This window comes from Embiotoca jacksoni, unplaced genomic scaffold (assembly GCF_022577435.1).
Source record: "Embiotoca jacksoni isolate LCO1_2020_lvr unplaced genomic scaffold, fEmbJac1.0.p SCAF_46, whole genome shotgun sequence".
Classification (NCBI taxonomy): domain Eukaryota; kingdom Metazoa; phylum Chordata; class Actinopteri; family Embiotocidae; genus Embiotoca; species Embiotoca jacksoni.
The window spans coordinates 260,001-282,365 of NW_027185399.1; the positions used below are offsets into that span (position 1 = coordinate 260,001).

Genomic DNA, 22,365 nt, shown 5'->3' on the forward strand with positions numbered 1-22,365 from the left:
GAGGGGGGCGTTGAAGTAAGGATTTCTTTTTTTTCTGCAATGATTGTATTTTTTTTTTTTTTTTTCATTAGTAGGTGGAGGAATAAGAGTGATTATATTCCATTGTTCTCCAACTTCACTGGGGGGGGGGTGGGCTGACAGTTTGATATTCATTCATAGCCGGTAATGATGAGCTGTGATCGTTGACAGCGTGCGGTAATTGATTATAGACGAGTGAATCAGAGTTAATGAGATGGGCCGCTGTCTAGACAATTAGAAGCTATACCCACTGAAAGCGGGATTTCAACTCTTTCAGACCCCCCCCCCCCCCCAGTGTATCTACAGACCCTTTCTCTATAACCGCCGCAAGAGGCAGGAAAAGTGTAACGTCATGTCTTTTTTGGGGTTTCTTCTCTGGCGCCGGTTTCATCTCGGACCCGTGCGTTTCTTGAAAACCCCGGTCGACAGATGAGGCGATGCGCGTCCCACCTCATTCGCCCCCCTCCCCACCACCACCACCACCACCATCGTACCTAATGAGTCACTGTCTGCTATCATACCACCTTTTTATACGCAGACATATTTTCCTTTTCCCTCCTCAGTCTGCCTTGCGAATGGCCCCGCTGCAGGCGAACACTCTCCGTCATTAGGCTGGAAGAGAAGGAGCTCTGTTAGATGCAAATGAGAGGGAGAGTGCATCCGTTGGGAAAAGATGATTTTGCTCTAAGGAGGGCTAACAAGGACGTCTTTCAGAACTACCAGCGTGTCGTGATGCAGGAGGTTTTGTTGGCAGCGGTTGCCATTTGTTCCCGCCCTGCGCGCGTCTTTATTGGTTTGCGAACGGCTGTTGTGAAGCCTCGCGTTGGGATATATCGTGGCGGCGCCATCTTGCCAGTTCAGAGCAGGAAGTGACCATATTTTGACAAGCTGTGGGAGGGGTGGGGGTGTTGTTGTTTTTTTTTAACATTAAAAGTAAAAGCTGATACAACATCTCTTTTTATGGTTGTTAGCGTTTATTTTTGTTTCTTACGGAAGTTTTTTTTTTTTTTTTTTTTTATTTGTTGTTTAAAAGTTGTTTGTTAGAATAAGTAGATACATGCAAGTGAGCTGTTGGATCACTGCGTATTAGCAACACTGAAGAGGTTGACATGTCAGGTTTATGTCATAGTAAAATGAGGGAGCTTGTTTTAATGTCTCAATTGGAAAATGTGGATGCCAGACACATTTCTTTTGATTTTACATATTTATTGAGTGAAATTCTCTCTCTCTCTCTCTCTCTCTCTCTCTCTCTCTCTCTCTCTCTCTCTCTCTATATATATATATATATATATATATATTCAGTATAGATGTGTAAAGAGGCTGCTTTTCTTTCCTCCCTTCATCTTTCCCTCTTTTTCACTCCCTCTTCCCCCCTGACAGCCTTCAAACAGCTGGAAACAGCATCTTAAGGTGTGTGTGTGTGTGTGTGTGTGTGTGTGTGTGCGTGTGCGTAAGTCGACAACATCCTGTGTTGTGTGACACATCAGCTGCAGGGAGCTCTGGTCTTAATAGGCTATTACACACCATAATACCATCCAACACACACACACACACACACACACACACACACACACACACACACACACATATGCCATATACCGGGAAAAAAAACAAACAACTGCTGGTATACTCCCCGAAACACACACACACACATCCTGCCGATGCTCACGAAACACGGAAGTGTACAAGGAAGCGGAGACAGACATATTTCAACATACTTACACGCTACTCAATCTCACACACGCACCCTCGCACGCACACTTACACTCAAACACACATGCTATTAAATTCCCTAATGCCTTGAGCCGGGCCGACAGCGGAGTGTGTTGCCGTGAGTGAGTTGAGCTCCATAGGGAGTTAACTGATTAAGTATATCTGTGACAGACACAATCCCTGCTTAGTGGCTACTGAAAAAAAGGGGGAGGCGAGGAGAAGAGAGGAGTGGAGGCTAGAAAAAGAGTAAAAAAACCATCTTGCTCAGCAATTTCAACTTGCAACCGTGAGCGGTTTCTTTTTTTTCTTCTTCTTCTCTGTTAAATACCAGCTCCATCTGGTTATGAGGACATTGAAGCTAGTTTTGCCCATTTTTTTTTTTTTTTTTTTTGCGGCATAGTCAGCGAGTAAACTCGTCACGTCACGGCGGTCGACGATATTTAAAGACGTGCGCGCCGTATGTTTGCGAAACCTGTGCTTCATGATGTGTTGCTGTTCCTTGATACCTGTTAGCATCTAGCTAATGCCTTTTTTAAACACTCGACTGAGAGGCAACTACGCCGTACATAGTTCATCTTCGAGACTATTCTATCCTCTAATTATCATCATCATCAGGAAGTTGGAAAATCAAAGGCTGAGGGAGGTTTTTTTTTTTTTTTTTTTCCTATAAAAGGGTTGTAAAATATGGTATTTCATTAGCGGATGGATTTCCCACTATGCATTTAGTCTGAGTTAGCGCCATTTCATTTCTCCAGCGTTTTAAAATATAATATAATGGGCACAATGAAGCAGAAAATTCTTCTCTTTTTTCTGTTTTACTTTTTTTTGGGGGGATCTTTTCAGACAGCTGGAAAGACAGTGTAAAAAAAAAAAAAGCCAATAGGCAGAGGTTTTAACTGCCTCATGCTCAAATGACCATAATATATCTGCAGGAGGTTGATAAGGTTTCATTTAATATGAATAACCCAGCAATTACTTTGTCCGGCAATCTTGAAAACAAAAATGAGTCCACCAGTATCAGTCACATCACACTTTAACTGCCAAGTCTTATTTTTTTTCCCCCTCTCAGGCCAAAAGGTAGCCTGTACTTTAATAGCAAATTCTAATTTCTACTATATTATTATTTTATGGTTACATTTTGGGAGGTGACCCTAGGTTCTATTTAAAAGTGGAACGTAGCTTCCGGGTCTGAAAAATGAGGCACAGAAAGTGCCTTAAACTGCAATACCGCCGAGTGCCACTAGAGGTTGGCTCCAAAAAGCCTCCATAGACTCCCATTCAACTATAAGTTGAAGTTATATCGGCGTTTTTAGCTAAACTCACTCCTTCTTATTCGTTTTCTGGCGGTCCATTTGAAAATAATCCCGTCATTAATTAGAAATTAAGCCTAAAAAAAACAAATTAGTTTTAGGGGGCGTGTCTGTTTGATTGACAGGCCCGTGGTGCAGGCAGGTTACGGCTATCGGGAGATCGAGTCCGCCCCCTGCTCGTCCCAATATGGTCACGTCCTGGTCCAAACCACTCCGAACTAGCAAAGATGGCGCCGGCACAATATCTGAATTCAAGGCTTCACGAGGGCTGTTCAAAAAACCACCGGGTGACATCATTGTTGGTGGCCTGCTTGGTGGCGACGCCCACTGGTTACAAATAACCAAAAATAAATGTAATGTTCCTCTGTAGGAATAAAAAAAAAAGAAATTGGGGAGGACACAGAAAAGAAAGGCTCCAACACATCGTTAAGTAAAGGTCGTACTCATTTACACGTCCAAATATGCTCCGAGTTGGGCAACGCTGGGTCGAAGAATTTCACGATGACTCCATAGATTACCTTCTGCCGATATCTGCGATTTAGTACGTGGGTCTTACCTTCTGGTGGTGTGTAATATGGCAAGCACACCGTGACCTTTGATTTTTAAGAGAGACCCAAAAAAAAGCAGCAGCTCCTGTTTGTCGTGCTACAACAGCAGTCATTAGGCGCCAGTGGCTCCCCGCTCATTTTATTTGTGTACAGCGGCTGTGTGGTGAGCTCTTAGTGAATACAATCTGATCCGATGTCTCCAAATTACAGCTTTCTGCTGCATTCGGCTGCCCCCGCGAATATGTCCCCAAGATAAAAAAAAAAAAAAAAAAGAGAAAAACACACAAAAGGAGAAATAAGAAGTCTATTTTGTTTTGGCCTTTTTTTGGACCTCTCCACTTAACAAGTTCTCCCCGACGAAACTTTTTTTCGGTGGCGGCTGCTGCCGGGGGTAATGACGAGATTTTTGAAAGACAAAGATAGGAAGGAAAAAAAAAACAGGAAAAGATGAGACGCAGAAAGAGAAAATGGAGCTAAAAAGCAGAGAGGAGAAGGGGGGGGAGAGGGGGGGTTGCAAGGTTATGAAGAGAGGAGCAGAGGAGTGGAGCTCATTAATGAGTAATGGGTTCGCGACACTTTGCCCTTGGACACCACGAGCGTCTGATGACTTTGTTGTTACTCCCAGCGCCGCCGACACCAACACGAGTCTGCGAACACATCCGCTCAATGTTTCTATATCTGTCTCCAGATCTGGATCTCGGTGACGTTGAACGAATAATAAGATTCAAAGTATGCAGCTCTATGACTAAATCGAGATCTGCGAGACTTAGTCCTGGATTCAGTATTAGGTTTACGTCCGCATTGGGAAAGTTTGTAGTATCACACTTGAATGTGATCAGCGAGACCTGCTCGGTTTGTATTTTTGACACCAAAATCTTTATTAAATGTCCTGTCTTCTTTGTTCATGCAAATACGCACTTAGACTAATAAAAAACAAAAAAAAGGAATCTTCAATTCGCCTGCACACACACACACACACACACGCGCACGCATGCACACACACACACACACACACACACACACACTCACTCACTCACTCACTCACTCACTACTGCTGCTGTCAGCCTCTTCAAACCTGTGGCCTGTGTCCAGATCTGCAGTGTTTGCAAGCCAGTGCCTCCTGCCATTTCAGCCCAATTAGAAGCTCCCCTCCCTGGGCAGAAGCAAAACCAGCGGTATGGGGCCCCTCCCCTCCCTTCCCCTCCCCTCCCCTCCCCTGCCCTCCTTTCCCCTCCCCTCCCCTGCCCTCCCCTCGTAGCCTCATATCGGTGGCTCTCGTGTTATGACAGCTTCTGACACTAGCCCTGTGTAATTACTGCTGTCTGAAGGAGCGAGACAGTATGGGGCAACAGTGCGGGGAGGTGGGGAGGGAGGGGTAAGGTGGTGGTGGGGAGGGGGGTGGGGAGAAAAAAAAGGCAAATGAGGGAAGACAACGGCGGGAGGGATGCCAGGGAGAGGTAGAAGCAAGCAGAGTTAAGGAAGGAAAGAAGAGGCAGAGCCCATTTTTAAACAAAAATCCTGCAATATTACTGTAAAAAAAAAAAGACCCATCATAATGCCGGCAATAATAACCGTATGATTTTTTTATAGCGTGGCCTACCGCAATGAAAGACGGGCCCATGTGGCGTGACCATAGACTAGTACATAAAAGTGGACGTAGCTCCCGGCCGTGAAAAATGAAGCAGATGTGGAAGTGCCTTAAACTGCAATACCACCAAGTCGCCACTAGAGGTTGGTTTCAAAAAGCCTCCGTTGACTCCCATTCAACTTCTCTCAATCAGTCAATCAAATTTCTCCACGAGTTATCTCGGTGTTGCTCGCTACAGTCGCCGCTTCTTATTAGTTTTCCGACGGTCCATCTGAAAATAATCCCGTCGTTGGTTGGAAAATAAGCTTCAGAAAGCCGTGTCTGTTTGATTGACAGGCCTGTGGCGCAGTCTGGTCCCGGCTATCGGTCGGCGTAATGCTCCGCCCTCAGCTCGTCCCAAATATGGTCACTACTACGCATCGGATACATCATATTATCTGTGCACATTTTGGATATTAGCATTACTGTACCGTATGTTATCTGCATTGATTTTTGTTTTGTTTTTAAATCCATCGGCGGCGGGTCGAATGCGTAAGACGTCATCAAATGTCGCACCCCGTGTGTCGATGTTCCAGCGTTCCCCGGGCTTAACTGTTGCTCCGACAAAGCCCCCCTCCCCATCTCCGTGGAGTGTTCACACCTTTTTAATGCAGAACGGCGCGACATTTCCAACCTTGAACGGGCGACATAAGAAAAAGGGTTAAAGAGACGAGCAGAGAGAAGAAGTGTGGAACAGAGTAGACAGGAAAGGAGCAGACGGCTGGCCGACTACCCCCCGTTGTGTTTGTTTTTACATGCGGGGGGGGAGGAGGGGTGTGCGTGAGCGAGCGAGTGAAAGTGAGAGTTGCGAGTAAGTGTGCGAGTGAGTTGATAGCTGATGACAGTATCTTGTACCGGCAGAGTGGAGTCATGCTGCCATCATTGTTGCCGCTCAGCCGGAGCTGCGAAATTACTCTGATGGAAGCAAATAATTCTCCTCAAGGTGATCCCAGAAATGATAATCAAAGAGGGGATTCATTGCCCAACTCTGTGTTATATATCTCTATAATGGTTTATGTTCTATGATATTATTAGGTGCCATTAAAGCGAGCGCTGTTCATGTTGTGTAGCATATTGCGTGCTTGGAGTTGAGTCACGGCTTGTCTCTCATATTTTCAGCGAGTCTTCGATACATTTGTGGGAGAATTCTTGGGAAAGGAATTGAAATAGTTCCATGTCGACTGACCGTCAGGGTCTTTCCAGATGGTTTTCCATATCATATTTCAGGTGATCGCCGTGCCTTTACTCAGGGCCCGAGCACCGAATGGTGCGAAAGGAATTCTTCTTTTTCTCGTTCTGGCATATGAAATGGCTTTTTGGTGGCTCGTGAAATTTCATGAAAAATCAGCCCCAGTGGAAATTTCAGTATTCCACAGGTTTTGGTCACAAGTGTCTCAAAATGGCCCGCTAGCGCCGTCTGACGTGAGATCTCAGGGCTGCTTTCACCGATATTAACGAAATTCGGTGGACATGTGTATCACACCCAGATATAAACAAAAGTCTCTTGGCGCCATGACCTAAACTCAACAGGAAGTCCGGCATTTTGAATTCAGTGGCTATTTTTGCAATTCACGTGTTTGACTTTAATTCCTCGTGTAATTTGGTTGCATCAGACTACAGTTTTGAACCTGAACAATCCAAATCAGATGGCTTTACTTTGTTCGTAACTTGGAGACTGGCTACATTAAGTCAAACAATGAAAAAAGTATGTAGCCATAAGAATTAAACTTGGAAATACTGAGATGTGTTTGCATCTCAAAAGCTGTTTAACATATTCTGCAAAAAAAAAAACTCCATCAACCTAGTTCTTTGATTTGGCCTGCGATTGAATTAATTGAAGTACTTTAAACTACGTACATCTTCACTAAAACAAAGTCTAAATACTGTACATGGTGTACCTACTACTCTACGGAACTTTTGACCACCTTTCATGGTCTTCATCTGCAGATTGAATTTGCTCCTGCGATATGGAGATTGTTCCAACGAATGAGATCACTCATTCTTAACCTTAAAGTTGTAGTTTATACTAATACTGGTCAGCATGAACATCATTTCAATAGTCGATCTCCCACAGCTACATAATATCTTAACATATCCTATTTGTTCTAAATGTCCTTGATTTTGTAGATAAGTGTTCAGAGTTAAGATTGTCTGCGATTTTCCCCCCACTTCTGATTATTTTTACTCCACGGCAGGCTGCATTTTGTGCTTGCCACGAATAGAAAAATCACACGTGTATTCGAAGATAAAAGCAGAAAATACAAACGCCTACTTGACAAAATAATTGCTCCCATGCCCCCGTGATGAAAACAAATGAAATGATTACAATTGAAAGAATGAGTCACCCACCACTCTGGTGAGCTCTGCTCACATAAAAAGATGTTTTTGATCCTGAATTCCTTGAGAAATTAATTTGAGCTTTGATTCAAAGTGGGTAAAATAGAATGCAACAAAATGATTTTTTTTTTTCTGAGAAATTTTTGGTTTAATTTTACAAACACTGCGAATATGTTGTTGCATACAAACAACTTTTCAGGGAACTTACCATCTGGTGCAGGAGGTAAAATTCTCTAAAAGAATTCCCAAGTGTTTTCTCATTTTCCATAATAGTTCAGAAATCTTCCATGCAGCTATCTGACCAGCTAACAGGCAAACAGTAGCCAGCATGTGTGCTTGCTTGCAGTAAAGTCATATGCATTAGCATTTCTCTTAAGAGCATTACTCTTAATTGTAGCAGTACTACCTTAATAATGTGGTCATATATCTCAGGGAAAGAAAAAGAAAAAAAAAAAAAAAGGTGAAGTGGAAAATTTCTACCCAAATGAGGAAAAGACAGAGAGGGGGGTAAAAATTGAGATAATCAGTCCACTTCTTCACCAATTACCTGCTGTTGCTATGTTACGACTAAACAAAATCACTGCCTTCCATTAACCATAATCACTCTCATGTTTGTCCTAATGTTATGGATGGCCATCAAAGAGGATAGAAAGAAAAAAAAAATTGGAAAAGGAAAAAATAAAAAAAATTACTGATTTAGTTTTGGTGATGTACTTGACGTGACAGTGAGGATGGGGGAGTGAGTAAGATGAGAGATTGTGTTCAAGTGAATGACTCTGAAGGTCAATTCTTGAAAATAATTAAAATTTGTAATGTCTAAGACCATCGTTTTATTATTGTGATTGTTATGGCATGGTAACCTTTTTTTTGGAAGGCAAATTGTACAATTTCAGTCACCTGTATCTGGTTTTCACTCTTTTATCATGGTTGTGTTAATTACCTTTTTCCACAGAGGTCTGTTGCTGCAATCATCAAATATTTTACATCCTGTCTGACAAGGGATTCAGTGCAGAGAGAATTTAGATATTCTTTTTTTTGGGGGGGGGGGGGCGCAACAAAACAGCAGGACTCTTGTCACTGAGGCCAAGTGAGGGACGGTTGGCTATCTGCCTGCCATGTGACTAACTGATGAAGTTGCCATTGGTGGGCTGAATAACTTCCTGTATCCGTTTCAAATTAAAAGCCCTCTTTTCAATTTAAATGCCCTCAAGCATGTTTTTTTTTTACCCAACCCAGCCAAATACAGTACTAGGATTCAACCCAGTATTGTTTAAAAAATTAAAACAAGATTGTAAAAAGACTCCTTTGTATAGTTTAACTACGGTTTATTCAAATCACTCAATGTCAGCATTAGTAAAATCGTGTTTTTCTCTGTAAATGTTACCGTCAATTCTTCACTTGAAAAATGTTTCGACAGATCAGTGTGTAGTATCAGAAAAGATCTGTGAGACTTGCATCTAAAAATAGTTTAACTTGCAAAACAACTGCAGGCAGCACAGGTGGTTTCGTTGCAAAGATGCTCTTTAGCAATGTGAAAGATATTTTCTTTTACTCATAGCGGCCATTCAGTGAATAATTCGAGACATTTCAAAAAGCATCAAGAATAGGTGCTTTCTTATCATTTGAATGAAGAAAAAAGAGTGTGCTGTTTTAAATCATGTTGACATTGTCCAGATTTTTCTCAAGTGGAACTAAAAGTCAGCAAAGCCGTGTGAATCGATTCAAGGCAAAGTGAAACATATTTTTTGCCATTTTAGAGAGACTCTTTTTGTAAGCAACCATTGAAAAGGACTTGAATAGTCTGTTGGTGGTCATTTGGCAGTAAGTGCAACAGCGTTTGCGGATAGAAGCAGCTCGGAATGAAAACAGTGTCTGTCCCATCACACCGACTCATCCAAATAATACTTGTTATAAGTCTGCACTGGGTTGAGTTATGTACAAAATTACTTTTCTGCCTCTGCTTCTGTCTTACCCATTTGCTCTTCTGAAACCAAATTAACTTAAGTGAAAAAAATATTCCAAATGAAGTGGCTGAATTAAACCACACAGACCCAAACCATGCATGTTAGCTATTTATTATGATTTTTTTTTTTTTACATGTAGTCAGCCAGTAAGAGTTTGTGATTATAGGATTAGTAAATTCCCAGATATGGCATTTTTTTGGTGATTATTTTGTGAAATTTGGATGACTCTTCTTAGTTAAGGATAGCTAAATATTACCTTCCTGAGTCAAATAAATCAACAATGACAGTTGCTAGGAGACAGGACTTGAACTGGGGTTCAAATCCTGAACTGGGGTTCAACTCCTGGGGTGTTAATTATGGTCAACCGATACCGATGCTTCTTCTGTCTTCGAGGACAGCCATACTCAGTACTAGTCCGAGAAAAAAAGCATGGGTCGTTTGATCGATTTAACCAAAAAACATATTGCTATTCTAGTCATTGTTTTGAAAGCGGGATAACTTTGGACCTGGTTAGTTAGTTCCCCGTCCAGTCAGTTAGCTGCTCCGATCTGTGGGTAAATGTAACTTTAGGCCTGTTGTATTTGTGTGCTATCTGATCCCACAGACGATCACACCAGAGTCCGACTGCAGCTGCTGGATGGCGACCCCCACTCCGACTACATCAATGCCAATTACATTGACGTGAGTGTTGCGCACACACACACACACACACACACACACACACACACACACACACACACACACACACACACACACACACACACACACACACACACACACACCTTAACCAGCCCCCCTCAAACACATACATTATTCCACCTGTAACCCTGATACCAAGCCTCAACCACTCCAACCGCCCTTTGAAGATGTGAGGACAAACAAAAAATGTTTTACCTTTCCAAAAATGTCCTTTTTTTGCAAATGTCCTCTTTGACTACCCAAAACTACAATTAATAATCGAAAAGACAAAAGTGCACTACAAGAGAGTGTCTGTTTCGGGTATGGCTTCGCGTGGACGTGGAAAGTAAAGTGTCCGATGTTCGGCCGACAAAAAACACGTGGTTAGGTTTAGAAATAGGTACTTGGTTAAGGTTATGCACCAAAACTCCTTGGTTAGAGTTAAGAAAAGATCATGGATGGCTTGAATTAAAAGACGAAACTTCACATATGCATTAAATATGCTACAATATGAAAGTAACTTACTTTCGTGACTTGAAAGAAATTCACCTCAAGCCCTGGTGTCCAACCAACCTCTGAACCTACCTTCCTTTTCAAACCTCATCATTAGTGTGTCTACTTCTTCTGCCTTGGCTCGGCAAAATGTCCCACTGATACTGCAGTGGACTGCCGGGTGTGTTGCACGCTTTGACGTGAGACCATGCTGTACGGACAGAGAAATGCAATAAAAAAAAATACGTAATGGTGTCAAGGTTGCACACAATCACTCGGCAACAAATGTTTCTCAAGGCCAGGCATTACATCCCGACCTGCCCGCTCCTTAACAGCTGCTTTGAATGGAATAAACATTCAAAAAAAAAACTTACACATAAATGTAAATACCGCAGCAACAACTTAACGGTTACACAATCTTTTCTGGGTAAATCTCAGACATAAAACCAACAGTCGATTTTTAACAAGTGCTATGAAAGCAGACGTCAAGGTAGTCGCCAAGGGGTTGCGCAACAAATGGAGCCATTTGAGTGTCATTTCTTCAGAAGGGGGGGGGGGGGGTCGGAGACCGTGACGCTGGTAACATCATATAAATTTCCTTGTTCACCCGTTCCTTCTTCAATTTCATCATTCACTCCATCCCCCGGAAAAAAAAAAAAGGAACCAGAAATGGATTAAAAGTGATACCAAAAAAATAAAGAGTGAAGAATCACCGTTGGACAAAAAAAGTTGAGAAATGTCAAAAGCAAAGAAGAAATGATGGACGATGGAGGACAAGATGGATTACGGTAAGACAAAATCAAAGGAAGCAGGCAGAGAGATAAACAGATATAGAAACCACAGTCAAATAGCAGAAAGGAAGCTTCGAAGGAAATGAGTCAAACTCGAAGAAACATGGTGAAAATTTAAGGCTGCACGGAAAGCCATAGGAGGGAATAGAGGGAGATAACAAAAGTGTTGGAGAATTGTTTTGAATGCTTTTCTTTTCTTCTTTTTTTCTGTCTCGCAGGGGTACCACAGACCCAGACATTACATCGCCACACAAGGTAATTAAACTGACGTGATAAGTGTGTGTGAGAAGCTCATGTGCGTGGATCTACATTTGTGCAGATCCGGATGTGTGTGTGTGTGTGTGTGTGTGTGTGTGTGTGTGTGTGTGTGTGTGTGTGTGTGTGTAGCAGCCACCTGGTAAATGTCGTCCTTTCGGACTGGAAGGCTATTACCACAACCTCCTAAATCTAAACTGCCGTATAAAATCCCCCTGACAAATTTAAGACCCCATTACCTCAAACCCCCAAACTACTATCTGGGATTGATGGCTTGTGAGTACATGTGTGTGCGTGGGTGTGTTTGCTTGCTTCGTGGGTGTATGTAATACGTGTGTGTCTGTGCTGACATATTTTTACATGATGTCAGGCTGATAGTGTGTTTATATTTACGCCTATGTCCGTATGCTCAGTTTTGCTGTCTATCAAAATGTTTACGTCTCTAATTTTTGTGTTTGTTTGTGTGTGTGTGTGTTTCTGTCTCTCAGGGCCCATGCAGGAGACAGTGAGGGATTTCTGGAGGATGGTCTGGCAAGAAAACTCTGCCTCTATCGTCATGGTTACGAACCTGGTGGAAGTGGGAAGGGTGAGTTCATCGTCAGAGCAATAACAAAATGTGTGTACTGTATGTGCAGTGTATGCATATGTGTGTCTAATGAGGAGGCGCAATAACGTTGAGCCGATATCGCGCCAAAACGTGAAATAGACACGCCCGGTCCGCTACAGCCAAAACGTGAAACAGACACACCTGATCCGCTCCAGCAAAAACGTGAAAAACACACGCCCGGTCCGCTACAGCCAAAACAGAAAATAGACACGCTTTGGCCTGTCTAGGTGTGACAGTTACACGTTTTACCTGTAGTGGACAAAAATAAAACCTGCTGCATGCGCAGAGCCGTGTGATTTACAGGGAAATTAAACTTATAGCTAAAACACATGGTTAGTAAATAAGTACATGGTTGGGGGACGGGGGTAGGACAAACAACATGGGTGGGGTTAGGGAACAAAAAACAAGTCAGCAAAACCACTGTCACCTCCTGGATTGTGTAACTGTGTAAGTGTCACACCTAGACAGGCCAAAGCGTGGCTATTTCACATTTTGTTGTAGTGGACAAGCGTGTCTATTTCACTCTTTGCCGTGATACTGGGTTGTACACGTTGAAATCATTTTTGTCTACTGTTCACCCTGTAAGGCCTGCAAGTTATCCAGATGCATAATCTGATTACAAGTAGTGTTATCACATCTGTCTCTTCAAGACGAGACAGCGCTGGGTTCTCCAAGATGAAGCTTATAAAGGACTTCACAGTGTCACACAGTCATTTCAAATCAATGTTTTTCAATTGTCAAGTACTGAATGTCTGTCAAATAGCAATTTATCATGCAGGAGAACCAATACAAACATTGACATAACTCATCCGTTTTATCCGTCACGGTCATCATCTTTGACGTGGGACTTCATCCCGGTCTGTTAACGCTCACCGGGCGATAACGACCGGCATGTAATGCATATTTAAACACAATGTGGGTCAATGGGTGAATTTGTCATTTCCAGGTGAAGTGCGTGCGTTATTGGCCCGATGAGACCGAGGTGTACGGAGACATCAAGGTGACCCTGATAGAAACCGAACCGCTGGCGGAGTACGTCATACGGACGTTCACCGTCCAAAAGGTAAACGCGTGAACGTCATCAACGGCAACGCTAACGCAGACGTTATATCTCCAGCGAGGGGGTTTGGGGGATTTGAGGCGAGGGAGCAGCATCACTTGTTTGTTTCTCCCTGTTTGAGAGGAGACTTTAAAAAGCATAATCTTGACCCGCTTGTAATCAGACGGGAGGGATTTTGAGAGGAGGAAAGATGAGGGGTGAAAAGTGGGAGAATTGACTGTTATTGTTGTGATGCTATCCTCCGAGGCTCTGCACAGTGAATGGAAAAACAGCCGAGACGCACATCTCAGCAGGAGCAAGAGTCTCCGATCCGAATCCTTAACGCTCCAAACTACTTTGTTTGAATCTTGTCTCTTGTTTTCCATCACCTTCCCACCTCCTTTTTTTTTTTTTAATATCATTTGTTTTTCTTTTCCATTTAGTTTAACTTTCTACCTCCACCTCTTTTTTTTTTGGCTTTTAGAGCAGTATACAACATAATTACAACATTCAAATCATGCTAGAATACATATTTAAATTCTGAGTTGAGGGCAGAGGTTTGATTTTAGAGCTGGAAAGTAAGTTTTCTAGTAATGTAGTATAATAATGTAACAAGCAATCCACTTGTAGTTACTAGACAACCAGAGGGCACTGGCTATATTTGAGCGTATAAATAATACTTGAAATGCAACTTTTAATTTTTTTTTTTAAATTTTTTTTTTTTTTTTTTTTTTTTTTTTTTTTTTAAGGTAGGTCCTTCACATTTTTACTGAATTATATCCTTGTTGGGAATATGGGAAAAAAAAAATTATGATCTGTATATGCAGAATTTTACAAAAACACATCACACAGAGCCACCAATAGTAAAACTTCACCATTTATTATAAAATATTTTGACTTATTTTTAAATTGTGTCCAAAATATAAGGCACATTTCTGACTGCCGTCTTGCTCTTTTTTATACCTCCCGTTTTTTATTCCCTCCATCCCGTACTTCCTTCCCCCCTTTCACTCGTGCAAAATCAGCTTATGAGGACAAGTCTTCAAGTTCTCGCTGTCAGCTCGTTTAGCAAGCCATTAATCCATCCCACCTCAGTGTGTGAGCGCACGTGCGCAAGTGCCTCTAAAAAATTCAAAGGAAAGCTGATTTCAAAAATGCCTGTCATTTTCCAGCTAATACGAGTACACCAGGCGTACCCACTAATTCAAAAATTCAACATCTTTAAACTGCAGTAGGTTCTGTGACTGAGCGTGAAAAAAGAAGACAAGGCACGAGGGCAGAGAGTATACAGGTTCTACGTGGAAGTTAAATAGCTTCAAATGTTCTGAATAATGAGAACTGGTTCTTAATGAAAAGGTTTATTATAATGCCACATCCAGGGAGATTAACTGAGCACTGAGGAAAAAGAAGGTAACGGACTGAGACTAAAAGGAACCTAGTACTTTTGCTAAATTCTGTGTAAACTAAGTGGATTGCAACACTAGTTTCACTGTGTTCTGTCTTGACTTTACAATGTCAAAGTCTGCCTTAAGGTTACCAGAAAAAAGCCCTGTGGTCACGTGTGAGAGAAGAGAAAGAGAGTGGAAGAGAATTCCCGAAAGAATTTCTACTAAACGCTATTCTATAGGGTTTTAAAACCCAACAAGATACTGCAACAGAGCTTAGTCACCCCGGTGGACCGCGTCCAGACCAGCAGGACGGTAATCTGGTCTATGGCACTGAGATCTGGCGAAACCAAACAATCGCACGCCACAGCGGAGACCGAATTGTCCAGGACAGGACTCGGTGAACACAGTGTACACGGGGTCTACAGGCCAACAAACACAGCTTTAGAGGACCAGCGCATATTAGAGGGGATAGGCCAGATGGTTTTTAGAGAGGTGCAAAGCCGGCTGTTTACTCGGTGTAAAAACTGTCCCTGAGCAGAGAAGCGTGGGATCGAGACATAATTTGTCTGTTTTAAATACTACCCCCCCCCCCCACACACACACACACACACACACACACACACACCATCACCACCACCACCACCATTGTGGTGGTGGTGTTTGGTATGTTTGGTAGAGAATGTGAATGAGCAGGGACTCCCTGCATTTATTTCGGTCTCGGTGAAGCCTCCTTATGGCTGGATCGGATTCCTTAATGGTGATAATACATGTATTATTCACTACAAATTGTGAAACTGAAGGAGTCTTTCAGACAAAACATATTTAATCAGAATATAGAGTCCAATAGTGTGTATTTTTTTTCCGGATTTTGTATCATCTAGATGGCTGACGTAAACCTTTAGCTTGGCTGCACCAACCGTCGCTCACAGCTTCAGTTTTCTTCGCTGTCATAACCGTCTGGTAACTCGGCTCGTATTAGCTGTTTGCGCAGCCACTCTGAAGGGCGGCCCAATCACCAACTGTGTTTGTCCCGCCGCCTCCTTCTACTGTGATTGGACGGCTGGTGACAGTGACGAGCGCAACGTTAACCGTTTTTTTTTTTTAACTCGCTGACCGGAAAGAAATCACAGAAGGTTCAGCGCAGAATATACGCTCATCGACTCGTCACACTGCTGGCGTTCATTAAAACAATTAAAAAATATGCTGTACTCATAAAAAATAAAAAAAAAAATAAAAAAAAACCATGTTTCTTTGCAAGGTTTGGAATCTCGGACTCGATCTTGGACAAATACCGTTGAAGGGATTGTTGTCCGATGGTTCCACTGCGAAGACAAATCCTACCAATGTCGGGGTAAACTCGCGGTTAAAGAGGCCAAACACCATAATTAGGCGATCTGGTCTGACCTGGTTCAGCTTCCGGCTGAAAGATAAGCTCTGAATTTTTGTCAGTGACCCATGAAAAGGCCTCATGTAGTCGTTACAAGTTGTTCCAGAAACCCAGCAGAATAATGAGAATAAAACATACTGAACGATTGCTGCTATTGGATTTTTTTTCTTTCTAAGAAGTAGTTGGAGAGGCTAATACTTTTATTTATAACTCAGCACGGGATTTACAAAATATAGAGACGAGAAAGTAATGGGGAGCTGGGGGGAATCTCTGAATACCTCTTACTTGAACAATCCAATGCATTTTTGAAAATAAAACATAGTTGCAATGCAATAAAATGTAATTTATCATACATTTATTGCAAGTTATGTCTTGAAAAGACAAATAAAGCCTGTGTAAAAGGGATCATTCTGTTCTTTCATCGTGCGGAGAGGCTTTAATGTGTTTCCACATCCTCATCACCCATTCCCAACATTTTAAATGTTGTTGTCGTTTCATTTAACCAACCTATCGTGGAGTCGAGGCCCGAGCTGTGTTGGAGCATTTTGTATTGATTTGGAGAAGTAATTTATTTTCTTTCCTCTCATTTTCTTTGCGTGGTTTCTCTCCATAATCTTGTTCTACCGTCTTTATCTTTTTGTTTTTGTTCGGCAACGTCTGTCCTTCGGCCTTTCCCCCACGCCACCGCTTTCCCCTCCTTCGGTCCCTCTCTTTTCTTTGACCTCTGCTCTTTCCTCACTCAGTCTCCTTTTTTCTTGACCCTCTTTTCCCACCGCTATGAGATCGATTGGTTTTGAATTATTAAAGCAGAAGCGTGTAGTATTGAAGAGAAGAATTTAACTGCTGGAAGCTGAAGAAAGGATCAAAAAGTTGGGAGTATTTCTGTATCTACTGAGGAGAGATGCTGCGGATGTCCAGAAACATCCACGGGAAGCTAGACGCAAGTTCTTTTGCTTTGTCAGAATACACTATCGTTTTGTGGGTGTCCTAAAAATTTAGTTTCAGGTGTGCAATGTCCTGAATTCAAAATGGCAACTTTTCAAAGAAAATGTACTTATTTTAATTGATTTCTCTTCAGTCAACTCTGTTGATGAACAAATTGTTGTTTCCCTTAAACACACCCACACTGCAAAAAAATATGATGATATAAAGGGATCATATCTAATATTGTTTTTCTGTTTGAATTTTTTTCTTTGTTTAAAATTACTATTTTTTTCAGTCTAATTGTCCTTAACCCTCCTGTTGTCCTCGGGTCAAAATGGCCCACAGCTGTGTTCAACCAAGTTCTATTTTATTTCTATATTTTTTATATTTTTTGGGGGGATCATTGGTCATCATTCTTTAAAGAAACAATCACAGCCTCCTTGTCACCAATGTTCCCAAAAAATATGAAAATAAAATAGAACTTGGTTGAACGCAGCTGTGGGTCATTTTGACCCGAAGACAACACGAGGGTTAAAAAGAAGACATTTCAAAAGAATAGTGCTTTCTTGTATTGCTATAACATCATTATTTCAATTTATCAATCAATCAATTTTATTTACATTGCAAAAATCCCCATTTACCATTAAAATCACCACATTACTGTATCAGTGTCAAGGAAATGTTAAGCCAACATGCAGTAGTGGCGTACAAATGCATGCAAGGAGATGGTTCAGGGGTCATCTGATTTAGCACTAAATTATCAGCTTCACCAAAGTTTTAAGCCTAATCTTAAAAATTGGAAAGGATATCTGCCTCTTGAACCCAATCTGACATCTATTTCCACCGGAGAGTGACCTGATAGACGGGACCTCCCACTTTATTTTACGTAACTCTAAGAACCACAAGTAAGCCTGCACCCTGATAATATGCTACTAGGAGGTCTTTAAGATATGATGGAGCCTGGTCATTAAGGGCTTTGTATTAAAGAAAGATTTAAAATTCTGTTCTTGATTTCACAGGGACCCAGTGTTGGGAGGTTATCAGCTACAAAATTATGCTCTCTCTTGCTAACTCTTGCTGCAGCTTTTAGGTCAGCTTGGAGGCTTTTTTTGAAAGTTATTTGGACAACCTGAATATTAGGAATTTCAGTAGTCAGGAAGTAGCAAAATCCATGGATTTGCATGCATCGTGAACATAGCATTACTTTTTGCTTCGAACACTCATACAGAGAAATAACAAAAATATCACCTTCTAAATTTTTTTTTTGACATCAAATCATGAAGTACATCTGTGCAAATCCAGCCTTAAAGTCCTGTTTGTCTATCTGCCAAGTAGGAAATGTTGCACACCGCAAATCTTAAGGAGACACTGTGATGTGAGACTTAACTGCCATCTATTAAGTATCAGAATGTCCCCTTTAGTTGCTCAATGTCCCCATCGTTTGGACAGCAAAGTGTTTACCAGCCTTCTGTGTTTCTCGAAAAGTCCATCATTAAAATGTCAAGATGCTATCACATGGAGAGTTACAATAGAGGCCCAGTGCCATTCCATTTTCAATCTAATCTACATTGTTATGCACCAGACTGTCTCTTTCTGTGTCTCTTGTGAAGAAATGCTGCAGTTAAGTGGTGTGCTGTTCCAATTTTTTTTTGATTTTATTTATTTATTTTTTTTAAATCTTAGCCTTGTATCTACTACTGAAAGGTTTTTGGTATTTTCCTAATTTCCGTTGAATTAAAACACGTTCCATTTTCTATTTTGTTTGCGCTGTACAAAAAAAGGCTATTTTCATATGTTCTGCTACCTTTAAAATACGTCATACAGAAGCAGTTAAAGGACTTCCAGATATCCAAAATCTCCTTGTAAATTGGGCAGCCGAACTGAACCGTGGCATTTCTTCCTGTAAATCTGTCCCAAAAGGGCCATCGTGAGATCTGTGAAATCAATTAATCTTTTTCGTGGCGCCAAAATGGCCTTCAGTTTCCTCAAATCTCCCCTGTAAATTAGGCAAATGAGCCACGATAAGTCTTCCTGCCCCTCATTCCCAGAAGTGGCCCGAAAGTGCCGTCTCGTCATCAAGGAGATTGATTTATTTTCTATCCGAAGCCAAAGGCCCCTATATTCCTAAAAATCCCTGCTGTCAATTAGGGTCCTGAACCGTGATACGTCTTCTTGCCACTCTTTCCCCCAAAAGACCCATAAAAGGTTCGTAAGAGTTACGCATTTGTCACCATCAAGAGACAAAAGATGGCTCCCACTTTTCATAGAGAGACAGAATCCTTGCCAGTGAATTGTCATTATTGAAATATGCAACTTAGCATAACAAATCTACCCGTGCATGTCTTTCAGAAGGGCCATCATGAGATCCGTGAGCTCCGCCAGTTTCATTTTACCAGCTGGCCGGACCACGGTGTTCCCTGTTACGCCACGGGACTGCTGGGCTTCATACGACAGGTCAAGTTCCTCAACCCTCCAGATGCCGGACCGATAGCGGTGCACTGCAGGTAAGAGTACAGACATAGAGGAACGCCAAGGTTTGGTACAGAAGATAACCTTAATTCCCTGCCTCTGTTGGCCAGTGGGCAGACAAGGGCAAACAAACACAGCCTCTCGGTTGTGGAGCTCCTGGGTCTCGCCTTTCACTGGGCCAGGCTTTGGAAACAGGCTTTTGCAGGGTTAGTGTATCGTGGAGGACATTTAACAAAGGAATACTTGAACTTTTGTAAAACTATTTTATTTCAATAATTACCGTAAAGCATATTCTTAGTTGAAATGCAAGCACCTAACTGGCCCTCGATGCAAATCTTTTTCGTAGGCCCCTCCCCTCACCCATAACACAAGCGCACGCTCGTGCGTTCGCACACTTACTAGCTTTTAGTCGATGGTGCCAACTTCTTCGTCCAATCTGCTGAAGCGCTTCTCACCAAAAGGTTGAGCTGTTGAGAATAAACTGTCACAATGTCAACGCAAGTTATGTGGGCAAACAAATTAGCGTTTCCCAGCATGTCTTCTTCCCTCATAACTTTAGAAAATAAAGCAACCAAATTAAATAGGTGTTTGTGATGAGCAGAAATAATAGCCTACTTATTGTAAATAAAAATTGTTTTTAAAATTGATAACAAACTAAAACCATCCTTGGTTTTACCGTCAGTCTGTTTTTTATCTTCCCATTTTTTCTGTTCCTCTTTCTTTCTTAGGTAAGACAATTGCTTGGGTTTTCAGTAACGCGCACACACACACACACACACACACACACACACACACACACACACACACACACACACACACACACCCTCTTGTCCATGATTTAAATCGATGGTGATAACCTTTAAAAAGTAGGCATTGGAAAAAAAGAAATTCACCTTCCGCCCTTTTTTCATTCCACCACTCCGCCCATTAGGAATAGACAAAGCAAAAAAAAAAAAAAAAAAAAAAAAAATCGGTGACAGCGTTAAGATCACCATGGCGACAGTATATTTAACCTCCATGTTCTGTTCTTTATGGGACGTAACAGTTCAACTCTGGGGCCAAGTTGTCAGCAGGCCCAGGCTTTAAAAGGGCAGCAATCTGACAAGCTTTAAAAAAAAAAAAAGGTTTGAAGTAGACTGCTCATCTTGTCATTAGCATTTAAAATGCATGTATTCCATTTGGTGGTCCACCTTACTATGGCTTTGAATAGGTGGCTGCAGAGGAAGTAGAATTCCTAAGCCTGGTGCGAGGGGTGCTTAGTGGTGACTTTGGTGGGACGATTTCAAAAGTTACATGGTCGTGGGTTGTTGTTTTTTTTACTCATTTGCAATAATCAGAAATTGCATTAAAATTTTGCTTGAATTTTTTTTTAAGCAACATTTTAAAAAATTTGGTCATTTATTTTCTCTTTTTCTGACTGTGGGTGTTTGAAAATTGGCTTTCTCATTTTGGAAATTCAAAAATATTGCTAATAATTTATTGCAGAAATGAGGTTTGAATGATTATGATCTTCATAAATGCTTTTATTGCTACCAAAAATGTTGCCCTTGTTAATTTTTTAAGTGATTTTTTTTAAGTGATCAAAATAGATTTGACAAGTAATGTAAAAACTTTCTTGGCGACTGAACTGAAAATTCAGGAAGCAACTCTTTCTGCAAGTCTTTGGAGTACGTTTGTGGAACATCCCGCTAGCAAACAACAAAACCATTTGTTTTTTTCATCACCTTCCCAAAAGATCCATGAGACAAATATGAAAATGAATCTCGTCTGACAACTCTTCGCTTCGGGTCGTTTAACTCAAAGCAAATACAGGTTACGGAAAGATTGTTATCACAGTTAAAGAAAACCAATATTATTTGTCTATAAACCATTATAATGTTTGTGGAAATGTTTATGGAACCTTTTCACCCCGAGTTTTACATAAGACTTCCTCGAGTTCATTTGAAATTCGGTAAAATGCTAAAAGACGACAAAACGCCAGTAATCTGTGTAATTCAATCGTTCGATTTTTGAATCAAACACCTGATTGCGTGAAGTCTCATATTCATGCCTTAACCACAAATATAAAAAAAACTAAAAACAAGGGATGTACCTGAATACAGTCCGTAATGGAAAAAAACTCATGAAATACGCGCTCTCGTGGGCAGTAATTCCTCGTCCTAAACAAATGAAATTACAAAAGTGCGCACGCGAGCCCGAGAGGGTGAAATAAAACAGCGGGGCAGACGAAGGAGGCGAGCGGACCAATAAACAGACGGCCGGAGTAAAAGTATGTGGACAGACAGGCAGGAAGTTATGGCAGTCACTTCCAATTTCCGGGGGGCACTCCGACGCTATTGGCCTGTGTCATGAGGCTTTCAAATACACACACACACACACACACACACACACACACACACACACACACATACATATAGAGGCCCAGCAGTATTCTGGTCTCAACATTAATCACAGAGGTTGACAGGTAATCTGCCGAGGCGTTCCCCTCCTTTTCTCTCTCTCTTTCCTCCTTTCTATCTTTCCCTCCCTTCCTTGCCTCGCTCTCTCTCTCTCTCTCTCTCTTTCGAGCTGTCTCTGCAAACTGTCAGAGGGATTGCAAAGTGAAAGATAGCCCCCCCCCCACCATCCTTCGATACCTCATCCTTCGCCGTTTCCCTCCCTTACCTCCCTTTGATCTCTCCCCTGCGACGACCGCTTCTATCACTCGCGGCCGCTAACCTCTTCCCATCATTTCCCTTCCGTCTTTGCCTCGCTCATTCGGTCCATCCATCCATCTGTTTTTGGTCTGACCCCCTTCCATCCATCCATCAGCCCCCCA

General features: G+C 41.8%; 1 protein-coding gene across 9 annotated transcripts in view; it reads left to right on the forward strand.

Annotated features, from left to right (window-relative positions):
- The window catches only part of ptprt (protein tyrosine phosphatase receptor type T), a 258,730-nt gene that overhangs the window by 215,820 nt on the left and 20,545 nt on the right, over positions 1-22,365 (forward strand). For 7 of the 9 annotated variants that reach the window (XM_069169709.1, XM_069169710.1, XM_069169712.1 and 4 more), the window contains 5 exons: positions 10,113-10,198; positions 11,697-11,733; positions 12,222-12,319; positions 13,287-13,403; positions 19,428-19,582. In XM_069169709.1, the coding sequence (XP_069025810.1) occupies positions 10,113-10,198; positions 11,697-11,733; positions 12,222-12,319; positions 13,287-13,403; positions 19,428-19,582 (493 nt within the window). The remainder of the gene's footprint in view (positions 1-10,112; positions 10,199-11,696; positions 11,734-12,221; positions 12,320-13,286; positions 13,404-19,427; positions 19,583-22,365) is intronic. The other 2 variants (XM_069169711.1, XM_069169713.1) reach the window with 2 other exon arrangements.